Consider the following 23851-nt stretch of genomic DNA (forward strand, 5'->3'; position numbering starts at 1 on the left):
TTAACTGACTGAGCCACCCAGGCACCCCTAAAGGTTCTTAACAATCAACTGTAGAAAGCAAAAAAAATGCAGAGTTTATAACATGTAGAAATATAATGTATGAACATCACAAAGGCTGGGAGAGGAGATACAAAAATATACTCTTGTAAGTTTCTCTATACTATATATGGGATGATAAGATCACTTGAAAGTAGATAATAAGTTTAAGATGTACACTGTTAACACTGGAGCAACCACTTATATGTACAACAAAGTTACAGTTAACAAGCCAATAAAGGGTTAAAACGCAATCTGTAAAAAAAAAAAGGGGGAGGTAGAAAAAGGAGAGGAAAGGAGAACAAGAGAGCTGAGACAAAAAACAAATATCAAAATGGCAGCTTTAAAGCCAAATGCCAATAATCACATCAAATGTAAATGGCCCAAACACCCAATTAAAAGGCAAAGGAAACCCGCCTATAAGAAATTTATTAACTATAAAGACAAAATAAGTTAAAAATAAAAGACTAGAAAAAGATACATTAATACTAATCCAAAGAAAGCTGGAGTGGCTATATATTAATAGTCAATTTCTGAGTGAAAAACGTGACCAGGAATAGAGGAGGGTCATTTCACAATGATGAAGGGATCAGTTCACCAAGAGGACATGAGAGTCCTTCAAGTTTGTACATCTGATCACAGAGCTTGAGGATATATGAAGCAAACTGGACAGAACTGCAAGGAGAGACACACAAATCCTCAGTTCCAGTCAGAGATGTCCTAGGACCCCAAAAGCACAATCCGTTAAAGAACAGAGAAGTGGGACTTGGCCAAAACGTAAAGTTTCTGCTCTTCAAATGACACTATTACAAGAATGAAAAGACAAGGCACAGACTGGGATGAACTATATCTGATAAAGGACTTGATTCCAGAATTTTAAATCTCAAAACTCAATAATAAGAAAAACAACCTGGGATAGGCAGCAGGATAAGACCAAGGTGAGGCAAGGGGGGGCAGGGGGGAAATGAGCCTACAACACGTGATGAGGCGCTCACCCTAAGCTCACTTAGAAGACAGTTCCCAGTCATCTCAGCCTCATGGTGTTCACACCCTGTGGAATCCCCTCCCTTTGAGCATGGGCTGGACCCTGGGACTTGCTTCTAAAGGAAGAATACAGCACAAGGGAGGGATTGTTCCTTGCACGATCAGGTTACAAGAGACAGACTTCCATCTTGCCCACACTGGCTCTTCCCGCTCACCTGCTCTGATGACGAGAGCTGCCAAGGTGAGCACTGCATGGTGGACAGGGGAGGCCCACACTCGAGGGGCTGAGGAGGCCCTGGCCGACCGCCACTGAGGTACCATGGCCCTCAGTCCAAGAGCTTTTGAGGGGTTCAGTCTTGCCAACAACCATGCAAGGAATGCCTACATTGTAGCCTCTCTTTAAGTTGCTAATAAAATTATCACAGAAATAGGACTTTCCATTCTGGCCCAACTGACCTTAAAGTGATGACTCTGGGAGTCCCACACCACCAGGTCGGGGAGGCCCCCTCGGCAGTGCCGGAAGTCCACAGCCAGCCGCCTGCACACACCACTGAGGACAGGGCCGCCCAAGCAGGAAACAAGATCCTGCACACAAAATATGTGGACGGTTAGCCGTTCCCTGTGACAGGGATCCTGAAATACTTTCACTGATCACAAGATAGGAGAAAACTGTGTAATTCGACACAAGTGAATTCCAAGGCCTTCAGGTGGTGTTCTGCTTGTGCCAGGGCTCCAGAGCCACTGGCTAAAATGCCCACTGGCAAGTCTGGGGAGTCAGTTACACTTCTGTCCAGCCGGGAAAACCCTGGGGAACAGGTGAGGAAGAGAGAATGTGGTGTAAATACTCGGGAATAGGACAGTGATGGCTTGCAAAGGCCAGCAGTTGCAGGGACAGGAACGGTGCCCTCCCTGCTGAGGGTCACAGGAGGCTGTCAACTAAAGGGAAGAAGGCATAACGGGGCTTATTTTGTGCCCTGCCACGTTCCCATCAAGAACAGTGGCATCTGGACTAGGGTATTATCATATACATAAATGTATGCACGGGCACAGTCACATACATACATACACACACACACACACACACACACACACGTGCATATAAACATACATACACGCGCACACACAGGTACATGTATATACAGGATTTCTGACCAAATCCGGCTGCAGATTCTCACCTGAGCTTGCTGAAGAGAAGCAAAGCGATCCCAGCTGACAATGGAAGCCACTCGGCCTTCCTGGGCCTGCCACGCGGCTGCCACCCAGGCCCTCAGGCTCTCCGCGGGGGCGCTGTGAATCAGCTGCAGCCTGGCTTCAATGGCCGGCCCCCTGCTCGTGAAGAAGCTGTCTGTACACAAGTCCAGTGGGCATGCCTATGTCGCAGGGAAAAGAAGCTCTCATACTGTGCCTGGAGAGACCCTGATTCATCAGAACATTCAGTACCTGTAAAATTTGGAAGCTGGCCAATCTGATTAAATGGACACATTCTTTTTTTTAAAAGATAGGCAAAAAACAATCTAAGTAATCTAACATAAAAGCAACTTATTGTACTGGTTTGCTAGCGCAACAATCTGTGAAAAGAGCTTTTAGTTGACGTTGGTGGCACTCTTAGCAGGTGCGTGTAATGGAGCACGTGATGGTGCAGGCCCGGACAGGAGCCCAGTGACGGCCGAAGCCGAAGAAACACAGGAATGGTCTCAAGGGGAATGAAGAAGGTAAATAAAGCAGGTTAAAGTTTAAAACTTAACAGACTTAACATTTTAAATTCTAGGAGCCTGACTTTAAAATAAAACCTCTTACAGAGAATCAGCACCGTCCAGAAGATTGTACTTGACAGATTTCTGATGGCAGTAGGCACATGGCACACGGGTGGGCAGGAACCACAAGGGGCAGTATCGTCTGCTAGCCTACAAAGCACATGCGCCTGGCGCTGCCTAACCTGAGTACCTGGTAGGCATTTCTGAAGACGTCTGGTATCCCGTCCATGAAGATTACATCCCACAGGAGGAGGCCATACAACGTGCTAAAGGTGGACCCTTCCCCATGAATCCCTAAGACAAAGTCATACACACACAGAGGAAGGTCAGTTTTTTCTGTTTTTTAAAAACTACCACCTTAACCTACTGCTTACTCAATCTGAAGGAAATAATAGATTTTAGGTTCAAAATCAAAGGCTGTTTTCTTGCCATTCCTAGCTCATTTGTTTACATCACATTGCTTTTCTACAGAAGGCTCACATGAGAGCAAAAATCTGAGAAATTATGGAAAAATTCAAATACACATTTCAGAGCCATAAAGTAGCTGGCAGTTCTCAAACTTTAATGAGAAACCCAGGGAAAGTTCTTAAAGCTAAATAAAAACAAATTTCCGCCTCAGGCTGCAGGGATTCAATATGGTAAGTGTGGGTGGGCCGAGAACCCCACACAGGGCTCTGGTGTAGGGACCCTTGGCCACACTTGCAGAAAGGCCCCCCAAAAGAGATCGGAGAAAGATGAGGACCCCGGAGTCCATGCCCTCTGACCTAGCAGGTGCCATCTCCATTCACCTCACTGGACCTACCGTTCCACTGCTCTGGCCTGGACAAGCATGCCCAGTGTTTCTGAGATTCAGAGCTCTTATGGAAACTTTCTACCTCAGAGACCACCTAGCTCAGACCCCTTCCTCACACCACATACAAACTGTACTGATTGGGTGACGACCTCAGATGATCTACCACGTGCCTAGGCCATGTACGTGTCATAGCAAAGTCAGGGGGACCAGGGGCTCAGCCTTGGCACAGCACGCAGACCTGTCTCCCAGGGCGAGTCCTCTGCACTTTGCCACACCTGACCAGGGACAGTGGCTGGGCGGGCCCCTCTCTCCCCCCACATTACAGCCTTGACCAAAGGGGGTGCTGCCCGCCCCCCCCCCCAACCGACCCTGTCCCAATATGCAGGCAGAAAGGCACTTCTGGCTGGCAGGCCCTGCTCTGTCATGTGCCAGGTCACAGTGCAGCACAAGACACAGAGGGCAGAGACCAGGCCGTGCCTGCACGTGTGTCCTGTGTGGAAGTGCAGAGACCAGAACTTCTGCCGGAAGTGGCATGGCTGGGCCCCCTCTGTCCCGCCTTGCTGAGGCTGCGCTGTGCCTTCTGTCCCTCTCTCAGTTCTAGCCCCTCGGCCATGCAGCCTGTCTCGGAGACGCGAAAGGACAGCCACAGGAACAACATGAAGTGTCTCAGGCCTCCGGGCTGGAGCTGAGCCCTTTTCTTCAGCAAGTTGCACGCTGGGATCCTGGGCTCCTGCCCGGCCGAGAGTGAAACTGTGTGAAACTTGATTTCCAGCCTGCTTTCTGTCTGGGAGTATGCACTATCTGCCGGCCAGGCAGGAATGCTGGAGGTCAGGATCCCTGAACTCCTAAGCCATCTACGCCATGCATTTGTATTGTAAGTGAAATCATTTTTGGTGAGCTCCTTCTGAGTTAAGTCAGAAATAAATTTCCCTGAAGAGAGCCTGACATTGCCCTTACCCTCTCATCTTCTCTTGAACAGACTGACAGCAAGGGTTTGCTCACTTTCACTGCATCAATTTTAATAAATGAAGAAAATATTTTATATTCTGGAATTGGAATCATCCGTCTGTTTTTCAGGCTCGTGGCTAAACGGAAAGCATTTCACTGGGTCTGGCTCACAGCCCACCCACCACAGGCCCTGATATCCATGCCCTCCTCCCCCAACTGCCCAGTTCATGCATCTCCTACAGTTCATCTGGGGACGGCTGCTCATTCTATTCTTTCATTTCTAACCTTTCAGGTCTGTTTATCTCTGTCTTCACTGGGGTTCACACTTCTTCTCTATAGCGTCTCTCTTCCCTGTAAGCAATAAAGATGCCACACAGATATTCTTAACTTCCAACACTCAGTGTCGCTTCATGATCCTCAATAATCCATGAATCCTCATCCTCATTATGTAAACGCTTACATAATACTCAAGAGAAATAATGTCCCGATTTTCACGTATTTGAAGGTATCAGAGTATTTTTAAGCCTCATGGATGGGCACAGAGAAGTCCTGTCTGGACAGAGGAAGGGCTTGGTGGGTACCCCGGGAGTGTCTGGGGTCAGCCTCCACCATCCGAGGGCGGGGGCATGGACCAAAGACTGGAAGAAGCTGGCAGTACCTGGGGCTCACTGCACCACTCCACTTTTGTACAAAGGCATGTTCAACATCTTCCATAATAAAAAGTTTAAAAAAGAACACAAGACGGGAGTGGGCCTCTCCGGGAGAGCTGCGCTGCCTCCCCCTTGTCTCTGGTGGGGCAGATGGGTGCTTTCTCTGCAATCTTGTCTCACAGTTTGACTTGACGTATTCTAGTCACTACTACCTTTCACTAAGGACAGAGTGACAAGCGCACTGTACCAATCAGAAGGCAAATTCTCAGTGTCTCCTCTTACACCAGGCCTCAGATAAAGCACTAATTCTCTGAGACCAGAATCAAAAAAGAGAATAAGAGGGAAGAGGGGCTGATGTGGATAAATACACAAACACAAGCAATTCCAGAAAACACAAGAGATAAGTAAATTAGTTAAAAACAAAACAAAACACTTGGCTGCTATGTAACAAGGCTCACCACAGGGTGACCAGAGACACCCAGAGCAGCTCCCACTAACAAGTGCAGGGTCGCCCCATGGCACGTTGGACACAGACCGGGGGGGCACCCCAAAGGCTAACGGACCCTCCCAGAGAGGGAGGGGGCTCACTCTCCACCGTTCTATGCGTAGGAAGTACCCAAGAAGCATGCTAACACCTCCAGTCAAAGATGGCTCCTGACTGGGCACAAAGGCCCCGTGACAAACTGTGCCACCAAGATACTGGAGGCTCACCTCTGTGTTTTACTCCGTATTTTCTTGCTCGGACCAGTCCCAACTCCCAAACAGGGACTTCCCACTTTCACTGTGCATTTCCTCTTGAGCCCCATTTGGTCACACATAGCACAGTAATGAGCTGTCAGCAGGTACAGGTGCCCTTCTACGGAGGAGAAGCCAGACCTCAGGAGCCTGTGTGTGTGTATTGTACTCTGACTTACAGACTTTTATTCTCCTCCCTCATGTGATCAAGAGAGCTCATTCTACAAGAAATTCAAAGCACTGCTCTTTCAGCAACTTCTCTGGTTTCGCGGGTGCTATGTCATTCCAGGACTTGGTCCTTCAATCCCCTTAAAGTCATTAGCTGACGATGAGGCCTGCTCACTCTTTCCAGAAGCTTGCTCTTTCCTGGCCCAGCTCCACAGCTCCTACATCCTCTAAAGGGCTCTGTTACCACGCAGCACTCCTGGTAGTCCTCTGCCCTTTCTTATCCTCTGCTGCCCAACACAAGCTCTCTGAGAGCAAAATGGGCCCCACTTGCTTCTAACGTCCTACCAGAAAGCGCTATTCCTCACAGGCCTTGGGTGGTGGATGCTGGTTATGTGGAAGATGGCCTTTAACAACTATAGAATTCTTTTCCACATCCTCCCTGGTCAGCAGCATCTTCCACCGGGGACAGGACAGAGAGACGGTAGCCACCCACTGCTGACAAACCATCACCCAGCAACAGGGCAGGCCGGGAGAAGGGCCGTGCATTACCCTGGTCGAAGCCGCTGCGTCTATAATAGGCCAATGCCACCTCCTCCACAGAGCACAGGACCGTGGCAGGGGCAGTGGGCCCCCCAGCCTCCATCACGAACACAGACTTGCCCATCCCACGCTGCGGGCACAGCCGGCCCGTGATGGTCACCTGAGACAGCAGCAGGAGAACACCCATTAGCCTCACTTGAGCTCCAGTCCCCACAAACCTGACTTCCGTGTCCTAAGGACGCACCTTCCTATACTCCCCTCAAGCCACAGATTCTCAGCAGAGTGTGAGGCCATGTGACCCACACTCTGGTGCCTGTGAGGGTGTAGACAGGTCACCGCCCCAGCCTGGGGGAAGTCATGGACCCCAAAGCTACTCTCCAGGCACCCTGACCAAGCAGGAGACACTGGAAAAGGCTGTGAGCTTCTGACTCAGGGGTTTTACAGAAAGTCACTCAACCCCGGGCATGAGCAAACCAACCCACCAGGCTGGGCTGAGCCTTCCAATGTAGGAGGCACGGGTATGAAAACAAGGAGTCACTGTCTAAAACGAGCATTAGAATTTTCTAAGTCTAAAAGAAAATGCACATTGAAATAGTCCTTAGGCTGTTTCCATTCAGGAAAAAACCCAGTACATGCTTTTAAGTCCAAAGCACCCAAAGGATATTTACTTACATGTTTAACATCTTCCACAGTTATTTCTGGTAGCCGATGGAAGAGGTGCCTGTACTTCTGACAGCTTGGAGACTCTCTCAGGCGCATGGCTCTCTGATACAGTGAAAGACGATGTCCTGTTCTTACTTCTGGATCTGCCAGCCCTTCTGCGATGCACTTAATAGCCTAACAAAGAACACGGTCCCACATTAGGATCCTGAAAGACCTCATGGCAGCATCTGCTAATTCAACGTGACAGGAAACCCCACTGTTAATTAATTATTCAATTTTGCTAATTAGCAAGTGGCCAAAGCAATAGTTCCAGAGAAAAAGGTTATTATTTCCTTAGATCTCATTCTGCTTTTAATGCACAGATGAATCATAATCCCTAACTATAAATGTCTGACACTATTTCCCAGTTATATCTGCAGACAGGGCAAATCTCAGCTACCACACCCTCAGGGAGACTGAGAAAGTTAGAGATGCCCATGGGTAACGGGCTGGAGAAGACTGACAGAAAGACTTGACTCAGTGGTTCTCAGAGCACCACCCGGGGAGCTCTGAAAACATACATGTGTTCTCCACCTCTGATCTGCATAAATGGGCATCTCTGAGCAGGAGTGGGAGTGGGGGACAGGCATCTGACCACTTCAGAGCTGCCAGTTAAGTTTCATGTGCACTCAGGAACCACAGAGCTGGTCTAGACCCCTCATTTACAGGGAGAAGAATCTTGGGTTTGGAGGACTTAAATGCATTTCCTAAGGTTATTCAGAGTTGCACAAATAAACAAAAATACTGAAAACCACAACAGGATACCACTTCACACCTAACAGGATGACTAAATCATAAAAAAGGAAAATAGTAAGTGTTTTCAAGGATGTGGGAGAAACTAGAACCCGCATGCATTGCTGGCAGGAACGTAAAAATGACTCAATACTGAAAATTGGTAAGCAGTTCCTCAAAAAGCTAAACACAAAATTACCACATGACCCAGCAATTCCACTGCTGGGTTTTACCCAAAAGAACTGAAAGCAGAGTTTTGAACAGATATTTATACACCCGTAATCACAGCAGTGTTATTCTTAACAACCAAAAGGTGGAAACAACCCCAATGTCCATCAACAGAAGAATAAATGAACACAATGTGGTCTCCATGTACAATGCAGTATTATTCAGCCTTAAAAAGGAAGGAAATTCTGACACCTGCTACAACATGGATGAATCTGGAGGACAGGCTGCTCAGTGAAATAAGCTGAGCCACGAAAGATCAAATATTGTACTATTTCACTTCCATGAAATATCTAGAAGAGGCAAATTCATAGAAACAGAAGACTGGAGATCAGTGGGGGCTGTGGGGGAAGAGGGAACAAGGAGCCACTACTCAATGGCCACACAGTTTCTATTTGGAGTGATGACAAGTTTTGGAAACAGTGGTGATGTTTGCACAAACACTATGATTATAATTAATGCAGCTGAATGTACCCCAATTAATGCCACTAATGTACCCCAAAAATTATTCAAATGGCAAGTTTTATGTGTTATATTATTTAGTACAATAAGAATAAAAAGTAAAAACAGCGGTGCCTGGATGGCTCAGTCGGTTGAGCATCCGTCTGACTTTGACTCAGGTCATGATCTCGTGGCCCATGAGTTCGAGCTCCATGTCGGGCTCTGTGCTGACAGCTCGGAGCCTGGATCCTGCTTCAGATTCTGTGTCTTCCTCTCTCTCCACCCCTCCCCTGCTCATGCTCTCTCTTTTTCCTCTCTCTCAAAAATAATTAAACATTAAAAAAATTAAATAGAAAAGAATAAATGTCTTATTGCTTAAAAAAAATAAAAAGTAAAAAAAAATACTACAACAACAAAAACAGCCACTCTGAACATTAGTGAAAGATCAGGCCATCAGGAGTTGAGCAGTCAAAGGAATCAATAAGAGTGAAGGAGACACTGATTCAGCTCCACCACAGGGAGGGGATGGCCAGCTACCCCCCTCGGCCCGGCCCAGCTGCTGAGCACTTTGCAAGAATAAGAACTCTGCTGATGAATTCCTTCGCTGGAGACTGAGGTAAAGAAATGAGCAGGATGGTAACAAAATGATGAAGACTGTGAGTGTGGCCAGTACGATCTCTGAGAAAGGGCTAAAAGGAACTAGGATTTTCTAGAGGTCTCAAAAATAAGCTCAACTCGTCTCCCTCTGTGCACCTAAGTGAAGGCTCCTCTTGGTGGAGCTGTGAACAGGGGGGAGATCCAAGCCCTTTCAGCGAAAGAAAGAGGCAACAGAAACAGCCTTTCTCTGCCTTTGGCTGTGGGCTAACAGATACAGTCTCTTGCTATTTCAGCCTGAGCAAACAGCGAGAGGTAAGGAAGCACACCCACCTCCGAAGAAGAAAACAGGCTTCACGGGCTTGAAGCACTTTAGGTAACAAGGCACTTTTTCAGTTTAAGGCAGTAAAAATAGTATGTCCTACTTCCACACCCTTGGTCAACTTTTCCACCCCCACATCACCCTGATTCACTTAAAGTTGCTGCTGGAAAAAAACAAAAGCTTCCCAAGGCACAGTCCCCTCCATTCAACACAAATGCAGGGCTGCCAGGCAGGAACCTCAGGCGGCCACACAAAGAGCCACTGTCGCCACTGGGCTCAGCAGAAGCTGCCTGTGGAAGCTCCACCCTGCTCAGCCCTGGCAGTAACCTGGATCCTGGACTCCCAAGGTCCCTGCCACAAAGAATACCAGCACCCAGAAGAGAAGGTGGCCTGCTGCATTAGTCAGACAATACATTTCCCCATGGAAAGAAACCTCTTCCGTCAGACTTTCTACCTGGAGGCCCCATGCAACAAATGAGTGACATCACCATTTCCAAAATGAGGACGGGGACCTCTAAGTCTCCTGCTCCCTTAATTCCTAGATCTCGAATTCCTAAATCCCAACACACAGCCCCACTACCAACCCACGTTCCAAATCAGTGAAGACAACAAGAAAGTGTCCTGTCTTCATTGTAACACTTCTGTTAGCATCCCTGTTAGTTTTGGGGGGAGGGGGTTGGAAGAACACAGACAAAAGAAGAAATGTTAAAAAAAAAATACATATTCTAATTACACTTAGAATTCTAAGATATTAACAGTTTGCTATGTATTTTAATTTATGCAAAAGTTTAAAAAGGCTCAGGGTGTATCTAGTTACTGAATACCGGTTCAAGGCGTTTCAAGTGCTGGTGTAAGTTGAGAGCCAATCTATCCCACCACCGGCCTCTGCTGTCAGGACAATACACTTTCTGTGACAAGAGGTTTTCAAGTTCCTTGACTGCTTCCTGTTGCAACAACAACAAAGTAAGTTCATTAGGCTCATACATACCCGAGAAAGTAACTACAGTTAGTGGCCAAGAAGATTGGCAAAGTATATTTTTATAACACACGTGTTCCACTCTAAAAGGCCGAGGACCCCGGAATGAGAAGACTGAGATGTCCCCTCTGGAGCAGGCCCGAGCCCATGAGGCATCCCCACTTTTCAACAAGGTCTCCTACCAACTGGTGAGTGAGCAAACGGAGTTCTGTCAACACTGCTTGATATTCTCTACAAACCAAGTCAATTGGCGCAGGGCTGCACAGTCAAGTTCCAGCGGCCAAGCACTGGTCAGGGGCTATAAGGCCACATGCTTCTGGGAATACAGTAGGTCACAGGGCCAAGGGTGTGAGGAATGAATGGGGGGCAGGACAGGAATGAGCAGAGTCTTTATCCAAACACCCCAAACACCCCACCCCACCTCAATAGGGAAACTTTCTGGTCTAGATCTATACACACACTGTTCAGTTTTTGTGGTTCATGGATCTCTTGGAAACATCTAATGATTCCCTTCAGAAAAGTACGCACAAACCCCCATATAACTCACTTGTGGGGTTCACAAACTTCCCACAGCCAATCCCATGATCCTCTTGGGTTTCGTGAACCCGTGACAAGAGGCCTGGGTTCTGTGTATCCTCTTTGTAAAATAGCATTTTCCATACAGAAATGTTAACATAACAATAGTTAACTCTAGCCATTTCATTCAGTTTCGTACAGGGAAGGATATGACTGATTTTCCGATTTGTGATTTTAAATTATTTCCCGGTGGTCTGTGCTGGTCATCAGGGCAAGCAGATAGGAGGTTTCCACCTCAGAGATTTCTGGAGACCTCACAAGTCACACATGGAATTGTGACAGAGACTCAGGCTGAGGCTTCCTGCACAGCTCCGTCCATGATCCCCAGGCCGTCCTGGTGCACACGCAGCCAGTCACAAGCAGATGAAGCGATTGGTCCTCCTCGGCCCTCTTCCTATTAACCCTGAAGACAGCAGGCTGGCCACATCACGTCTGCTTTCATGACATTACTGTGTGCGGACTAAGCAGGCTCCCCCGCACAACTCATCGCTGGCACAGCAGTAAAAGCCAGGGGTCGGGGCTTGTGCTCTAACCTCATACAAGTGAAGTCGCTGCAATATTTCAACAGTACGGGACAGAATCCTTGTGTAAATCCACCCGACAGTAAAGCAGCGCAGAAAGAGTGGTAAATTCTCATGGTATCTAAAATGAAGATGGATACCAACAGTTCAGCCATCTGATTTATTTGTTGCAAGATAGTCATGAGAAGTGACAAAGATAGATTCTAAATACTGGCAGCTGTACACAAAGTTCTACGCCACAAACCTACATTCTTATAGCCAGCCACCATCTCCTTGGTCACTCAGTGGAGTAAAATAAGAACAAGCGGAAATATCCTAAGCTGGAGGTCAGCAAACTAAGGCCAAATCCTGCGCCCGCTAGCTGATTTTGTATGTCCTGCAAACTTAGAATGGTTTTCCCATTTTTAAGTGAGTAAAATAAATCAAAAGGACAATAATAGTCTGTGGCATGTGAAAATTATATGAAACTCAAATCTCAGTCCCTAAATAGTGTTGGCACACCGCCCTGCTCATTCATTCACAGCCCGCCCATGGCCACTTCAGTGCTGCAGCAGCAGAGGTCAGCAGCAGTAGCAGCCGCCGCCCGGCCTGCAGAGCCCTAAACACCGACCAGCCGACCCTTCACAAGAGTCATCCACCAACCTCTGCTCTACAGTAATCTAACACCTTGGCTATGATTTTTCTTTTTTTAATGAAGAAAATAATCTACTAATTTGTTTTCATGGTTTGTCTTGCTGTTTGGTGTGAGAAATGTTACCAAATTTACCCAACCTGTCCTAAGAAAATCTTCCAATGTATATGCACATCACAGGAGTAACAACTCTACATTGGTTACCTCATTTCTAGAAACTAGAAAGGCCATTAAGTGAATGGCTCAACCTTGTGTCTGAAGTACAGAATACTTCCAAACGAAATATGGGCAAAATATTCAGTTCTTTTTTTTTTAGCTTTAAAGGCCATTTTCCTGGCAATGGTTTTTAAGTCATTAGTATTTCTGTATGAAGTTTATTGTCGTAGACTCTGGGTCTAGAGTTCTCTCTTGTCGAGCAAGAAAGCGGGACACAGGATTAAAATGTGAGAGATAGCTAATGGGAAGCCATTAGGGTCCTTGCTCCGTTTTTATTAGGATCAGAAGGCTTACAAACATGGTGATGGATGTGCACAAAGGGACAATGAAACTGTGAACATTAACTCATGGACGTGAGGGAAAGGGGGTTTTCAAGATATACGGGGTTAGGCGTTTGGGTTAATATAAAACAAAATCCTGGTGCCCAGTGGAAGGTTGTTTACAGCAGATGTGAGGCACCACCTCTGTTTACCTAAACTGGTCTAGGGGACAAGAAAGACAGAGCATGTAACCTCTGAGTCTTTTGTTAGCACCTCTCTGGGCAACTTTATAGCCCTATTTACCTGTTAACCTAATTTGGTCCTTCCTTCCTGTGACAGCAGCTTTCTGCTATAGTACTAAACTGGGGGGCATTTCAGCCCTGAATACCTAATCTTGTTTATCTCATAGATCTTTGTTCTATACTGGGGCCTTTGTCCTGCCCCCTCTATACCACTTACCTAATCTTGTTTACCCAGACTTGGGTGTGACCATCCTATGGCTTTGTAATTCTTTATGCCTTGTTAACTCATCAGTGCAGGCTCAGGGAATTCCTAAGCTTATTCCCCACAGTTTATGTCCTAAATGTTTTTTTGAAAGAGGTATTTAATAATATAAATTTGTCTCACCCCTATGTAAAAATAAAGGAATAAAATCTCTTTTAAAAAAATGTTTGAGAGAGAGAGACAGAGAGAGAGAGAGAGAGAGAGAGAGAGAGGGAGAGAGAGAATGCGTGTGGGGGAGGGGCAGCCAGAGGGGGACAGAGGATCTGAAGCAGGCTCTGTGTGCTGACAGCAGAAAGCCTAATGAGGGGCCCGAACTCACGAACCTGACCTGAGCTGAAGTTGGTTAAGTGACTTAGCCACCCAGGTGCCCCAAAGGAATAAAATTTCTTAACAGAATATGCTTAACAGTTATCAAGGGAAAAAAATAATCATGTGCTGTATACTTGAACTTTTGAAGAAAATATGCAATTCAGTTTTCCTTTTCAGATTAACATCTACTTGAATTTCTATTGGAAGAACACATCTAGCATGGCTCACTCCACGTCTGTCCTGCTGCTGGGTTTCCCCCACATCTCAGTTCAGCTGACCAATACTCAGAGAAGCCAACATGCCAAAAGATGGTTAAGTTAAGGGGGTGGGAGAGTGCACAAAAAGGGTGAAGGTAATTAAAAGGTACGAACTTTCAGTTATAAAGTAAGCCATTGGGATGTAATGTACAGTATAGGGACTATAGTTAATGAGACTGTACTACATAATTCAAAGTTGTTAAGAGAGTAGAAAAAACTTTTGTAACTATGGTGATGGATGTTAACTAGACTTACTGTGATGATCATTTTGCAATATTTATATAAATATCAAACCATCATACTGTACACCTGAAACAAATACTATGTTATATGTCAATTATATCTCAATTTAAAAAAAAGATGGCAAATGGAAAGCCATTTGTTCACTCCAATGCCTGGTGCAAGCGATCTGAGTTATCTAAAATTCACTTCAGACTTTCAGACATTTCCTTCTATTTCACACAACACTGTGGGTATGCAAAGCAAGTGGGGAATTCAACTGCACAGCTGCTTTGACCACAGAACAAAAGGAGTAAGTTCTTCCTGAAGAGAATTACCTCAAGTGGTTGAAACAACTTGATCCTAAGTAAACTTTGACAGGCACCTAGAAAAGATCTCACCTCAGGGAAGGGTGGTTTTTCAGTTTGTTCCAATCACTTTTTGCACATTGAGAGAGCTCTTTAGCTTCTTTCCAGTTCCCATTGGCCATTGCAGTAGAAATGTCACTTAGCATGTGCGCGGCCGCTGCGTATCTGGGGGAAAAGCCCCACACCATCCAAGTTTCAAATGTGAATGAACATTTACATAAAAAATACCACATCCTATCCCCAGGATCTAATTCTGAAGGGTAAGAGTGTGTTTCTGAAAATATAGGGCTTATTTAAATTTGATTCTAGGGGCACCTGGGTGGCTCAGTCAGTTGAGCGTCTGACTTTGGCTCAGGTCATGATCTCGCAGTTCGTGGGTTCGAGCTCCGCGTCGGGCTCTGTGCTGACAGCTCAGAGCCTGGAACCTCCTTCGGATTCTGTGTCTTCCTCTCTCTCTGTTCCTCCCCTGGTCACACTCTCTCTCTCTCTCTCTCAAAAATAAATAAAGATTAATTTAAATAAATAAATAAATAAATAAATAAATAGATTTGATTCTAATAATAGCATATTACTGCCCTAAAGTAACCTAAAAGAATACAGGCTACCCAGCTAGGAGGAGAAAAACAGTCACACTGTATTATACGTTAACATGTTCCATAGATAAATGTAATATTCATCAGCTCATCATTTCTGATTCTTGGTACTCATTCATTCAGCAATCTGGCAGCAACCATGTAAACAGTAAGTGACTTCAAAGTCACATTAAGGCGTGGATCTGGTAACCTAATCATTTAGGCAGATGTAGCCAGACTTTGGGTGATACCACCCAAAGATGCATTCTTTGGGAGACAGCAATGCTGACAGGTTATGAAACCACTTAGCTGAAGAAAGACAACTCCTCATTGCATCTTTAGATACACCCAAAACAGAGACATTTGCCCAAGTGACACTGTGCATACATGGTCACTGTATTTTGGGCTCACACCTAAAAGAAAAGCACGCACTATCATTGTGTGCAAATGCACTCACATAAAAATAAAAACAAATTGCCTCTAAATGGAAAAATTTGCTCACAAATTTGTAGATCTAATTCTCTTATAAAATGCTATGGGACATTCCCGAGGTCCATAAGAAAGGAGAACACAACAGAGAGAACTGTCTGGAGGCTGGCCCAGCCTGGCAGGAGCACCTCCATGGCCAGGAGTGTCAGGAGCAGGCCGCATACTCCCAGCCTCGTGGCCTCAACAAGCCCCACAGAGCCAACCGACCCCCTCGTGCCTCATCTCCCCTCATTGCCACTGGAAAGGGTCATCAGCGCTCCTCTCATCCACACCTCCCTGGTGCTGCCGGAACCGCCCACTGGCAGCACCTCTCCCATCTCAACCCCTCCCCCCCCCAGGTGTCTCCTGCCACCTCAGGAGAACAAGGCTCCTTCCCAGCTCCCCCTGCAGCCCTCTCCAGCAGGGGAGGGCTCTTCTCTCAGCCCTCCCCGCCCAGAGACAAATGGAGGAGTCCATCTTTCTTCCCAGCTGCTTCCCAATCACTCTCCCCTCCTTGAAAGCCCCCCATTCCTTGGAAGCCAGTGCTTCTCCTCGAGGGCACCTCCTGGCCTCCTATCTTCTGTCTTGCTCTGCCTCAGGTCTCCAGCCACAATGGCATGTGACTTCAATGTCTGTGAGGATACACAGCACACTCAGTTTCAAGACCTCCTGGCCAATAACCCTTTACTCACCTCCCTTCTGCTACCCACACCACAGCTGTTCTGAACCTCTGTCTCTGATGCACTGCATCACCCTCAATATCTTCATTTTGAGCATTTCATTCACTGACCTCCACCTCCAATCCTTCCAGCTCTCTTATGATGGCAACAATTCCCCAACTTTGCCAAGACCCACCATGACCCCTTCCCCAGCCATAACCGTGTCCTGTCCTGCAGGCCTCCATGCCCCACCTGGTGTCAACCAGCCACCACTCGCTGGTGAATTCACATTGTTCATCAGGGCCACCCTCATCACAGTGTCCAGGCTGACCACTCTGAGCCTGTGCCCAGGTCCCTGAATGGTGCTGAAGAAAACCACAGAGCCAGGCTCACTGGCCCCTGCCCACCCTGCAGGACTGCTCCTTCCTACCTTTGCCTTCCCAGCCACATTCGCCATGCAAGTTTCCCCATCAGACCTCTCCAGCAGGGGCAGAGGCCACTCGAGGGGCCCTCTTGGGTTCTCATCACTGCAGCCTCACCCCTGCCCACACATCTACCCTCCCTCCGGCCCTCTGGACCCCAGACCGTCCCATCTCCCCACAGCTTTCTGCCCTCTGGCTATCCCCTCTTTCCTTCTGGCCAGCCTCTCCTTTTCCATCGGTTATCAGTGCTTGAGTGCACAGGCACCCTTGTATCTGCCACCCTTAAAACAGCAGAACAAAACTGCTTGCCCTCATACCCCACTGCAGCAGTGGCTGTTTCAGAGCCATCCTCTGCTCTCCTTCTTCCCAGAACGGCTGCTGGCATCCCCATCACCCTCCACACATTCCGCTAAAGCGGCTCTTGCGCGGGCCACCAACTACGCACATCTCGCCAAATCCGACAGTTCTACCCTCCGGCTCCACATCTACTCAGTCCCCTAGTGACTGCAGACACAAGACTGCCCCTCCTTGACACACTCTTCTCTAGGCTTCCATGCCACACGTGCTCCTAATCTTCCCCCCACTTTCCTGGACACTCCTCCACTCCACCTGACAAACGCTGGCTGCCACGGCCCCTTCCTTCTCTTCCCCCTGAGGGGTCTATCCAGCTCCATGGCTTCCAACACCGTCCACATGCGGTGACTCCAAATGCTCACAGCCTCACCTGAACGGCTAGCGGGCATCCCAAACACTGCTCCCCTCCCAGCACTGCCATCCTTCCCACCGCCCCTCTCCCAATCCCCAGCTCATCGAGGGTACCACCAGCCGAGTCAGAACACTAGAGCCCTCCGTGATTCTCCCACTGTATCTAGTCATAACCATAATCAAGGCTTGTCTCTTATCCTTCCAAAATATCTCACCCATTCACCTCACTGCCGCTGCCACCAGTCAAGACCTTAGCCTAGGCCACCAAGTTAGTCAGCCTTCTCGTAGCTTCCCTGGCTTCCTTCCACCCACTACTCCACAGGATGCTTTCAGAAAACATGAAACAGATCACTCCTCTGCCATAACCTCTTCAATGGCTGCCCACTGCTCAGAGAGCATGACTGAGTCTGTCCAGAGGGCTTCTGAGGCTGAGCATCCCCAGCTCTGCATTCCTGTCTGACCTCTGGGGCTTGCCCTACTGCCCCTAGGGCTGTGGCCACAGAGGTCTTCTGAGTTTCTGACTCAGCAAGTTGGCTCCTGCCTCAGGGCCCGTTGCACATGCTCCCTGCATGGCTGGCTCCCCCTCAATCTTGAGTCTCAATCCAAATGTTACCTCTCCAGGGGCACTTTCTCTGCAAAGCAAAACTTCCCCGGCCAACCCCTCAATCATCAAAGCACTTTTCACATGCTACAATTATTCTTATTTTCTATCTCCCCTAGGAAAACATAACCCCATGGAGGCAAAACCCCATCTGATCATGTTGTAACCCCACCACTGAGGCACGTAATAGATACTCAACAATCAGCTCATATATGTTGAATAAATGAGAAAAAAGAAAAGACAGGATAAGTTATTTTAAGTACCAAGGTGGCCAAAAAGATTTCTCAGACTAGGTATCATATCACCAGGTATTATATAATTACCATTCCTGAAGTCAGTTAAATCTAATTTCATTAACATGCTAATGTCCCTTGCATAACAAAAGAAGTTTTAATTATTTTTTTTATTTACAGGATACCTACTTTCTCACAAGAATCTAGGATGGTTTAGTTTTTCACCCTAGCTCCCCCACTTTTGAACTTGTCAACCATGGTTATGTCAATCATAGAACTAAAAAGTAATCTCCCTTAGATATACCAGTAATAAGGACAATGATAATACTAGGACATACTAAGCAAACCCCAGGGACCAAGGACTAAGCACTTTACATGTATTAACACAGATCTGGAGGAATACACTATTATTCTCCCTGTTCACAGATGAAGAAACTGAGGCAAAGAATGGTCTTATAGGTCATTAGTACAGAGAGACCGAAACTTAGTTTCAGCATACACAGTCTCACGAGAAAGAACAGCAGCAAGTCACTAAAAATGAAAAGGTAAAAGACATGGGACAACTCAAACCAGAGTAAGGAAATATTCTTATTAGAAGATTTTATTCCAATCAAACACCAATAAGACAGTGAACTTCCTGAGAGCTAAGCAAACTGGGCTGGAATCAGTTTACACTGATGCTGCTTTGATTCAATAATTTCAGTAAATTATTTTTTTAAATGTTTATTTGAGAGAGAGAGTAAGCACAAGCAGGGGAGGGGCGGAGAAAGAGTACCAAGTAGGCTTCGCATTGTCTGCGCAGACCGTGAGATCATGACCTGAGCAGAAATCAAGAGTCAGATGCTAAACCAACTGAACCACCCAGCCGCCCCCTCAATAAGTTATTTTTTAAAGCACACATTAGACAACACATAACCAACTCTCCTGCAATCAGAGATCAGAATCTATTTCAGTTACATTTGAGTCATAAATCTTACGTCAAGAATCAAAAGTGCCATTTTAGGAATTCGAATTAATTTTTCTTAAGTGATGGGTTTTTTTTTTTTAAGGAAATCTAAGTATTTTTTTTTCCTCTAAGACCTATACCACTCTTTACCAAAACCTTCTATGGCCGGTCAAACCAAACATTCACTGAGTCCATGTACCAAAATACATCAGTGATAATTTCTAAACTATCATGTGTGTGATTCAAGTATACAGCACACAAGTGTATTCACTTTATCTAAGTCATTATTACATGAAAACATTTATCTTCAGCCTTGTTTGAACCAACAAGATATTCACAAGGCAGGTTTGTTCAAATATCTGTATTTACAAAATGTATCCTGCCGAAGCTATTTGGGAATATAAGCCAGGGAAAAGTTTCTAACTCAAAGCTCATTCGTTTTGGCAACCTTAATCTAGGTATGTTTCTACATTCTCCTTATAGTCTTAGAAACATACACAAGTGGGACAGAAGGATAACAAAAAACAAAAAACTTCAAAAACTGTTCTGGCTATTGACTTCTGTTTCTACTGTAACTGGTAAATAATAATAATAAAACTTTTATATACATTCAGTCACACAGCTATTATAATGAGTTAATATCATCTTACCTGATGAGATCATCTCTATCTTGGAAGATTTGGGTTTTCCGATTGATGGTGTACCTAGGAAACTCCATTCGGCCAAGATTGACCAAAAGCACAGTAGAAAGCTGTCCCTGACCACCACAGGCAGCTTCCTCGTCTTCCATGGAGTCCGTCAATGAAAATAGCAGCAAGACCCGGGAAAACACAGCCCGAGGGCCTTTACAGACTCTCAGTGACTCTCCTGCCAAATCTTTAGCTCTGAAAAATGTACAGCATAGAAATAAATTTCTGGTATTTTTAAAAGCATTTGGATGTTAGATTTTACAAATTATTCTCATCTATTAACATTCATTTTTTATACATTTTTTTTTAAGTTTATTTATTTTGTGAGAGAGGGAGCACGCATGTGTGGGATGGGCAGAGAGAGAGAATCACAGAGAGAGGATCCACACTGACAGTATGGAGCCTGACACATGGCTCAAACTCATGAACATTGAGATCATGACCTGAACTGAAATCCAGAGTCAGATGCCTAACCAATTGAGCCACAAAGGCACCCCTACAAGTTACTTTTAGATAAAATAAAGATAAGTTGCATTCATTACTCTACGCTAAAACAAATCTACCACTTCCAGCTGTGTGACTTTGGAGCATAACTTAACCTCTCTTGGCTCAGAGCCTACCTAGGGACATGGTGAAGATTAAATGAAATGTTATCTCCAAATAGTTTCACACGTGGTTTGGCTTAATAAAAGGGCAAAACAGGGTTTACACTGGTCACGAATGTGTGAAATACCAGGAAAACTCATAAAAGTATTACCTATCTGACATGAGCAATTTTCACTTCTTGACAAGTGACAATTCAGATTAAATAATCGTTATTTTTTTTAAATGTCATTATTGGGGTGCTTGGCTAGCTTAGTTAGGAGAGCATGCAACTCTTGATTTTGGGGTTGTGAGCTTGAGCCCCATGTTAGACACAGAGATTACTTTTTTTAAAATTTGAAAAAATAAAACAAAATGTCATTATCAAAGGCTATTGGTTAGGCAGCATATTTTCATGCACCAAGAAGTGGTACCAAGATTTGGTGCTGTTGTGTGTGTGCAAAGTGGTCCAGAGGCATCTCCACTCCAGGGTAACCTCTGTAAACCCTGGTTTGATTCTGCATGCCTTCAAGGTAGGTTTGGAGGTCTGAATTAAATTCAGGGCCACATGGACCCTCTAGCTCTCACAACTTGGATACCATCTAGAACAGTGTTTCTCAGGGCACCTGGGTGGCTCAGTTGGCTCAGTTGGTTGAGCATCTGACTTTTGATTTCAGCTCAGATCATGATCTCATGGTTCATGGAATCGAGCCTTACATCAGGCTCTGTGCTGATAGCACTGAGCCTGCTTGGGATTCTCTCTCTCCTTTCTCTCTGCCCCTCCCACATGCACACTCACTCTCTCTCTCAAAATAAATAAATAAACATTAAAAAAAATAGATCAACGTTTCTCAAACTTGGCACTATCGAGATCTGGGCACAATTCTTTGCTGGGGAGGAGGGCACTGTTACGGGAGGAGGGTATTCATTACAGGATACTCAGCAGCATCACTGGCCTCACTAAATGCTAGCAGCACCCACTTCCCTCTTCATCATGACAATCAAAAATACCTCCAGATGTTCCCTGGAGAGCAAAGTCACCCCCCAGAAGCTATTAACCTAAAAGAAGTACTGCATCTCTAGGGGTGTTGTAGGAATCGATGCCACCACTAGAGGCATGAGGGGACAGGGGTGAGATTCTTATCACACCACCATTTAATTGAGAACCACTCATCCACAGAGACTGATAAAAAGAGTCCAATTCCTCCATCTTCATTCAGAGCCTCAGCAATGCAGTCAGCCAAGTCTCCGAGTTCAGAAGGAACCATAAAACATGGTAAAATGAACAGTGATTATCTACTGGGATGAAGAAAGTGTAAATGATGCGCCTTTTTCTGTTTCTTCATGATAACAGCAGAGTAAGATAACAAGACACTGCCCTCACATGGGGCTGTCAGAGACAGATCCCAGTGCAAGGCTCTAAAACAAAATGAAGAAATAAAGTACAGTCTTGAAGGACAGTGATTTTAGTACAACTAAAATAGCCTTGAGAATCTTATGCTCCTACAAGTCCAAAGTTAGGAATAAAAAAAAAAAAAGTTAACCTTATTTCTTTTATTTCTGTTCATATGCTTAGTGCTTATACTGAGAGAGTGTTGCTTGCTAATTTTAATGTTCACTTACTTATAAAATGTTATATAAGGTTAACAAAAAATATGTAATGAATACAATTATAGAAAGGACTTAGAATGCAGGATACAAAATCAATGTACAGAAATCTGCTGCATTTCTATATAACAATTATGAAGCCACAGAAAGAAATTAAGAAAACAACCTCATTTACAATGGCACCAAAAATAATAAGGTACCTAGGAATAAACCTAACCAAAGAGGTGAAAGACCTGTACTCTGAAAACTATAAAACACTGATAAAAGAAACTGAAGAGACATTCCATGCCCATGGATTGGAAGAACAAATATTGTTAAAAGTCTGTAGTACCCAAAGCAATCTACACATTTAATGCCATTCCTGTCAAAGTACCAACAGCATTTTTCACAGAACTAGAACAAACAAGCTTAAAATTTGTATGGAACCACAGAAAACCCAAATAGCCAAAGCAATCTTGAAAAAGAAAGGCAAAGCTGGAGACATCACAAGTGCAGAGCTCGAGTTATATTACAAAGCTGTAGTAATCCATAATCCTTACACCCAATGTGGGGCTTGAACTCACAGCCCCGAGATCAAGAGTCCCATGCTCTACCAACTGAGCCAGCCAGGCACCGACAAAGCCGCAGTAATCCAAACAGTATGGTACTGGCACAAAAACAGACACATAGATCAATAGAACAGAAAATCCAGAAATAAACCTACAATGATATGGTCAATTAATCTTGACAAAGCAGGAAAGAATATCCAATGGGAAACAGTCTCTTCAACAAATGGTGTTGGGAAAACTAGACAGCAACACGCAGAAGAATAAAAAATGAAACCACTTCCTTACACCATACATGAAAATAAATTCAAAATGTATTAAAGACCTAAATGTGAGTCAGGAAATCATAAAAACCTTAGAGGAGACAGGCAGTAACCCCTTTGACATTGGCTGTAGCAACTTCTTACTAGTTATGTCTCCTGAGGCAAGGGAAACAAAAGCAAAAATGAACTATTGGGACTACATCAAAATAAAAAACTTCTGCACAGCAAAAGAAATAATCAACAAAACTAAAAGACAATCTATCGGATGGGAGAAGATATTTGCAAATGTCATATCAAATAGTATCCAAAATCCATAAATAAAATACAAAACTCAATACCCAAAAAATAAATAATACAATTTAAAAATGAACAGAAGATATGAACAGACATTTCTCCAAAGAAAACATTCAGATGGCCAACACATGAAAAGATGCTCATTATCACTTACCATCAGGGAAATGCAAATCAAAACTACAAGGAGAGGGCACTGGGGTGGCTTAGTCAGTTAAGCGTCTCTTAGTTTCAGCTCAGGTCATGATACCACGGTTTTGTGAGTTCAAGCCCTACATCAGGCTCTGCGCGGGCAGTGCGGAGCCTGCTTGGTATTCTTTCTCTCTCCCTCTCTCTGCCCCTTTCCTACTTGCTGTCTCTCTCAAAATAAGTAAATAAACTTAAAAAAAAAAAAAACTACAATGAGCTATCACCTCACACCTGACAGAACAGCTGAAATCAACAACACAAGAAACAACAGGTGTTGGCAAGGATGTGGAGAAAGGTGAACTCTCCTGCACTGCTGGTGGGAATGCAAAGTAGTGCAGCCACTCTGGAACAGAGTATGGAAGTTTCTCAAAAAGTTAAAAACAGAACTAGAGGAGGATCCAGCAACTGCACTACTAGGTATCTACCCAAAAAATACAAAAATACTAATTTGAAGGGATATATGTGCCCCAGTGATTATTGAAGCATCATTTACAACAGCCAACTTATGGAAGCAGTCCAAGTATCCATCAACTAATGAATGAATAAAGATGTGGTATATGTATACAATGGAATATTATTCAGCCATAAAAAAGAATGAAATTGTGCCATTTGCAACA

At 45.1% G+C, this 23851-nt stretch overlaps 1 protein-coding gene across 9 annotated transcripts in view; it reads right to left on the reverse strand.

The window, feature by feature from the left end:
• Positions 1–23851, reverse strand: part of FAN1 (FANCD2 and FANCI associated nuclease 1) — a 33674-nt gene that overhangs the window by 1791 nt on the left and 8032 nt on the right. For 5 of the 9 annotated variants that reach the window (XM_049613964.1, XM_049613966.1, XM_049613963.1 and 2 more), the window contains 10 exons: positions 19718–19951; positions 14495–14626; positions 11710–11818; positions 10449–10568; positions 7281–7445; positions 6618–6768; positions 2965–3068; positions 2196–2390; positions 1477–1605; positions 1032–1136 (listed from right to left, as the gene is read on the reverse strand). In XM_049613964.1, coding sequence (XP_049469921.1) covers positions 1032–1136; positions 1477–1605; positions 2196–2390; positions 2965–3068; positions 6618–6768; positions 7281–7445; positions 10449–10568; positions 11710–11818; positions 14495–14626; positions 19718–19951 — 1444 coding nt within the window. Of the gene's footprint in view, positions 1–1031; positions 1137–1476; positions 1606–2195; positions 2391–2964; positions 3069–6617; positions 6769–7280; positions 7446–10448; positions 10569–11709; positions 11819–14494; positions 14627–19717; positions 19952–23851 lie in introns of those variants that run through there. The other 4 variants (XM_049613970.1, XM_049613969.1, XM_049613971.1 and 1 more) reach the window with 4 other exon arrangements.

The sequence above is a fragment of the Panthera uncia genome (assembly GCF_023721935.1).
Source record: "Panthera uncia isolate 11264 chromosome B3 unlocalized genomic scaffold, Puncia_PCG_1.0 HiC_scaffold_1, whole genome shotgun sequence".
In the NCBI taxonomy this organism is placed as follows: Eukaryota; Metazoa; Chordata; class Mammalia; order Carnivora; family Felidae; genus Panthera; species Panthera uncia.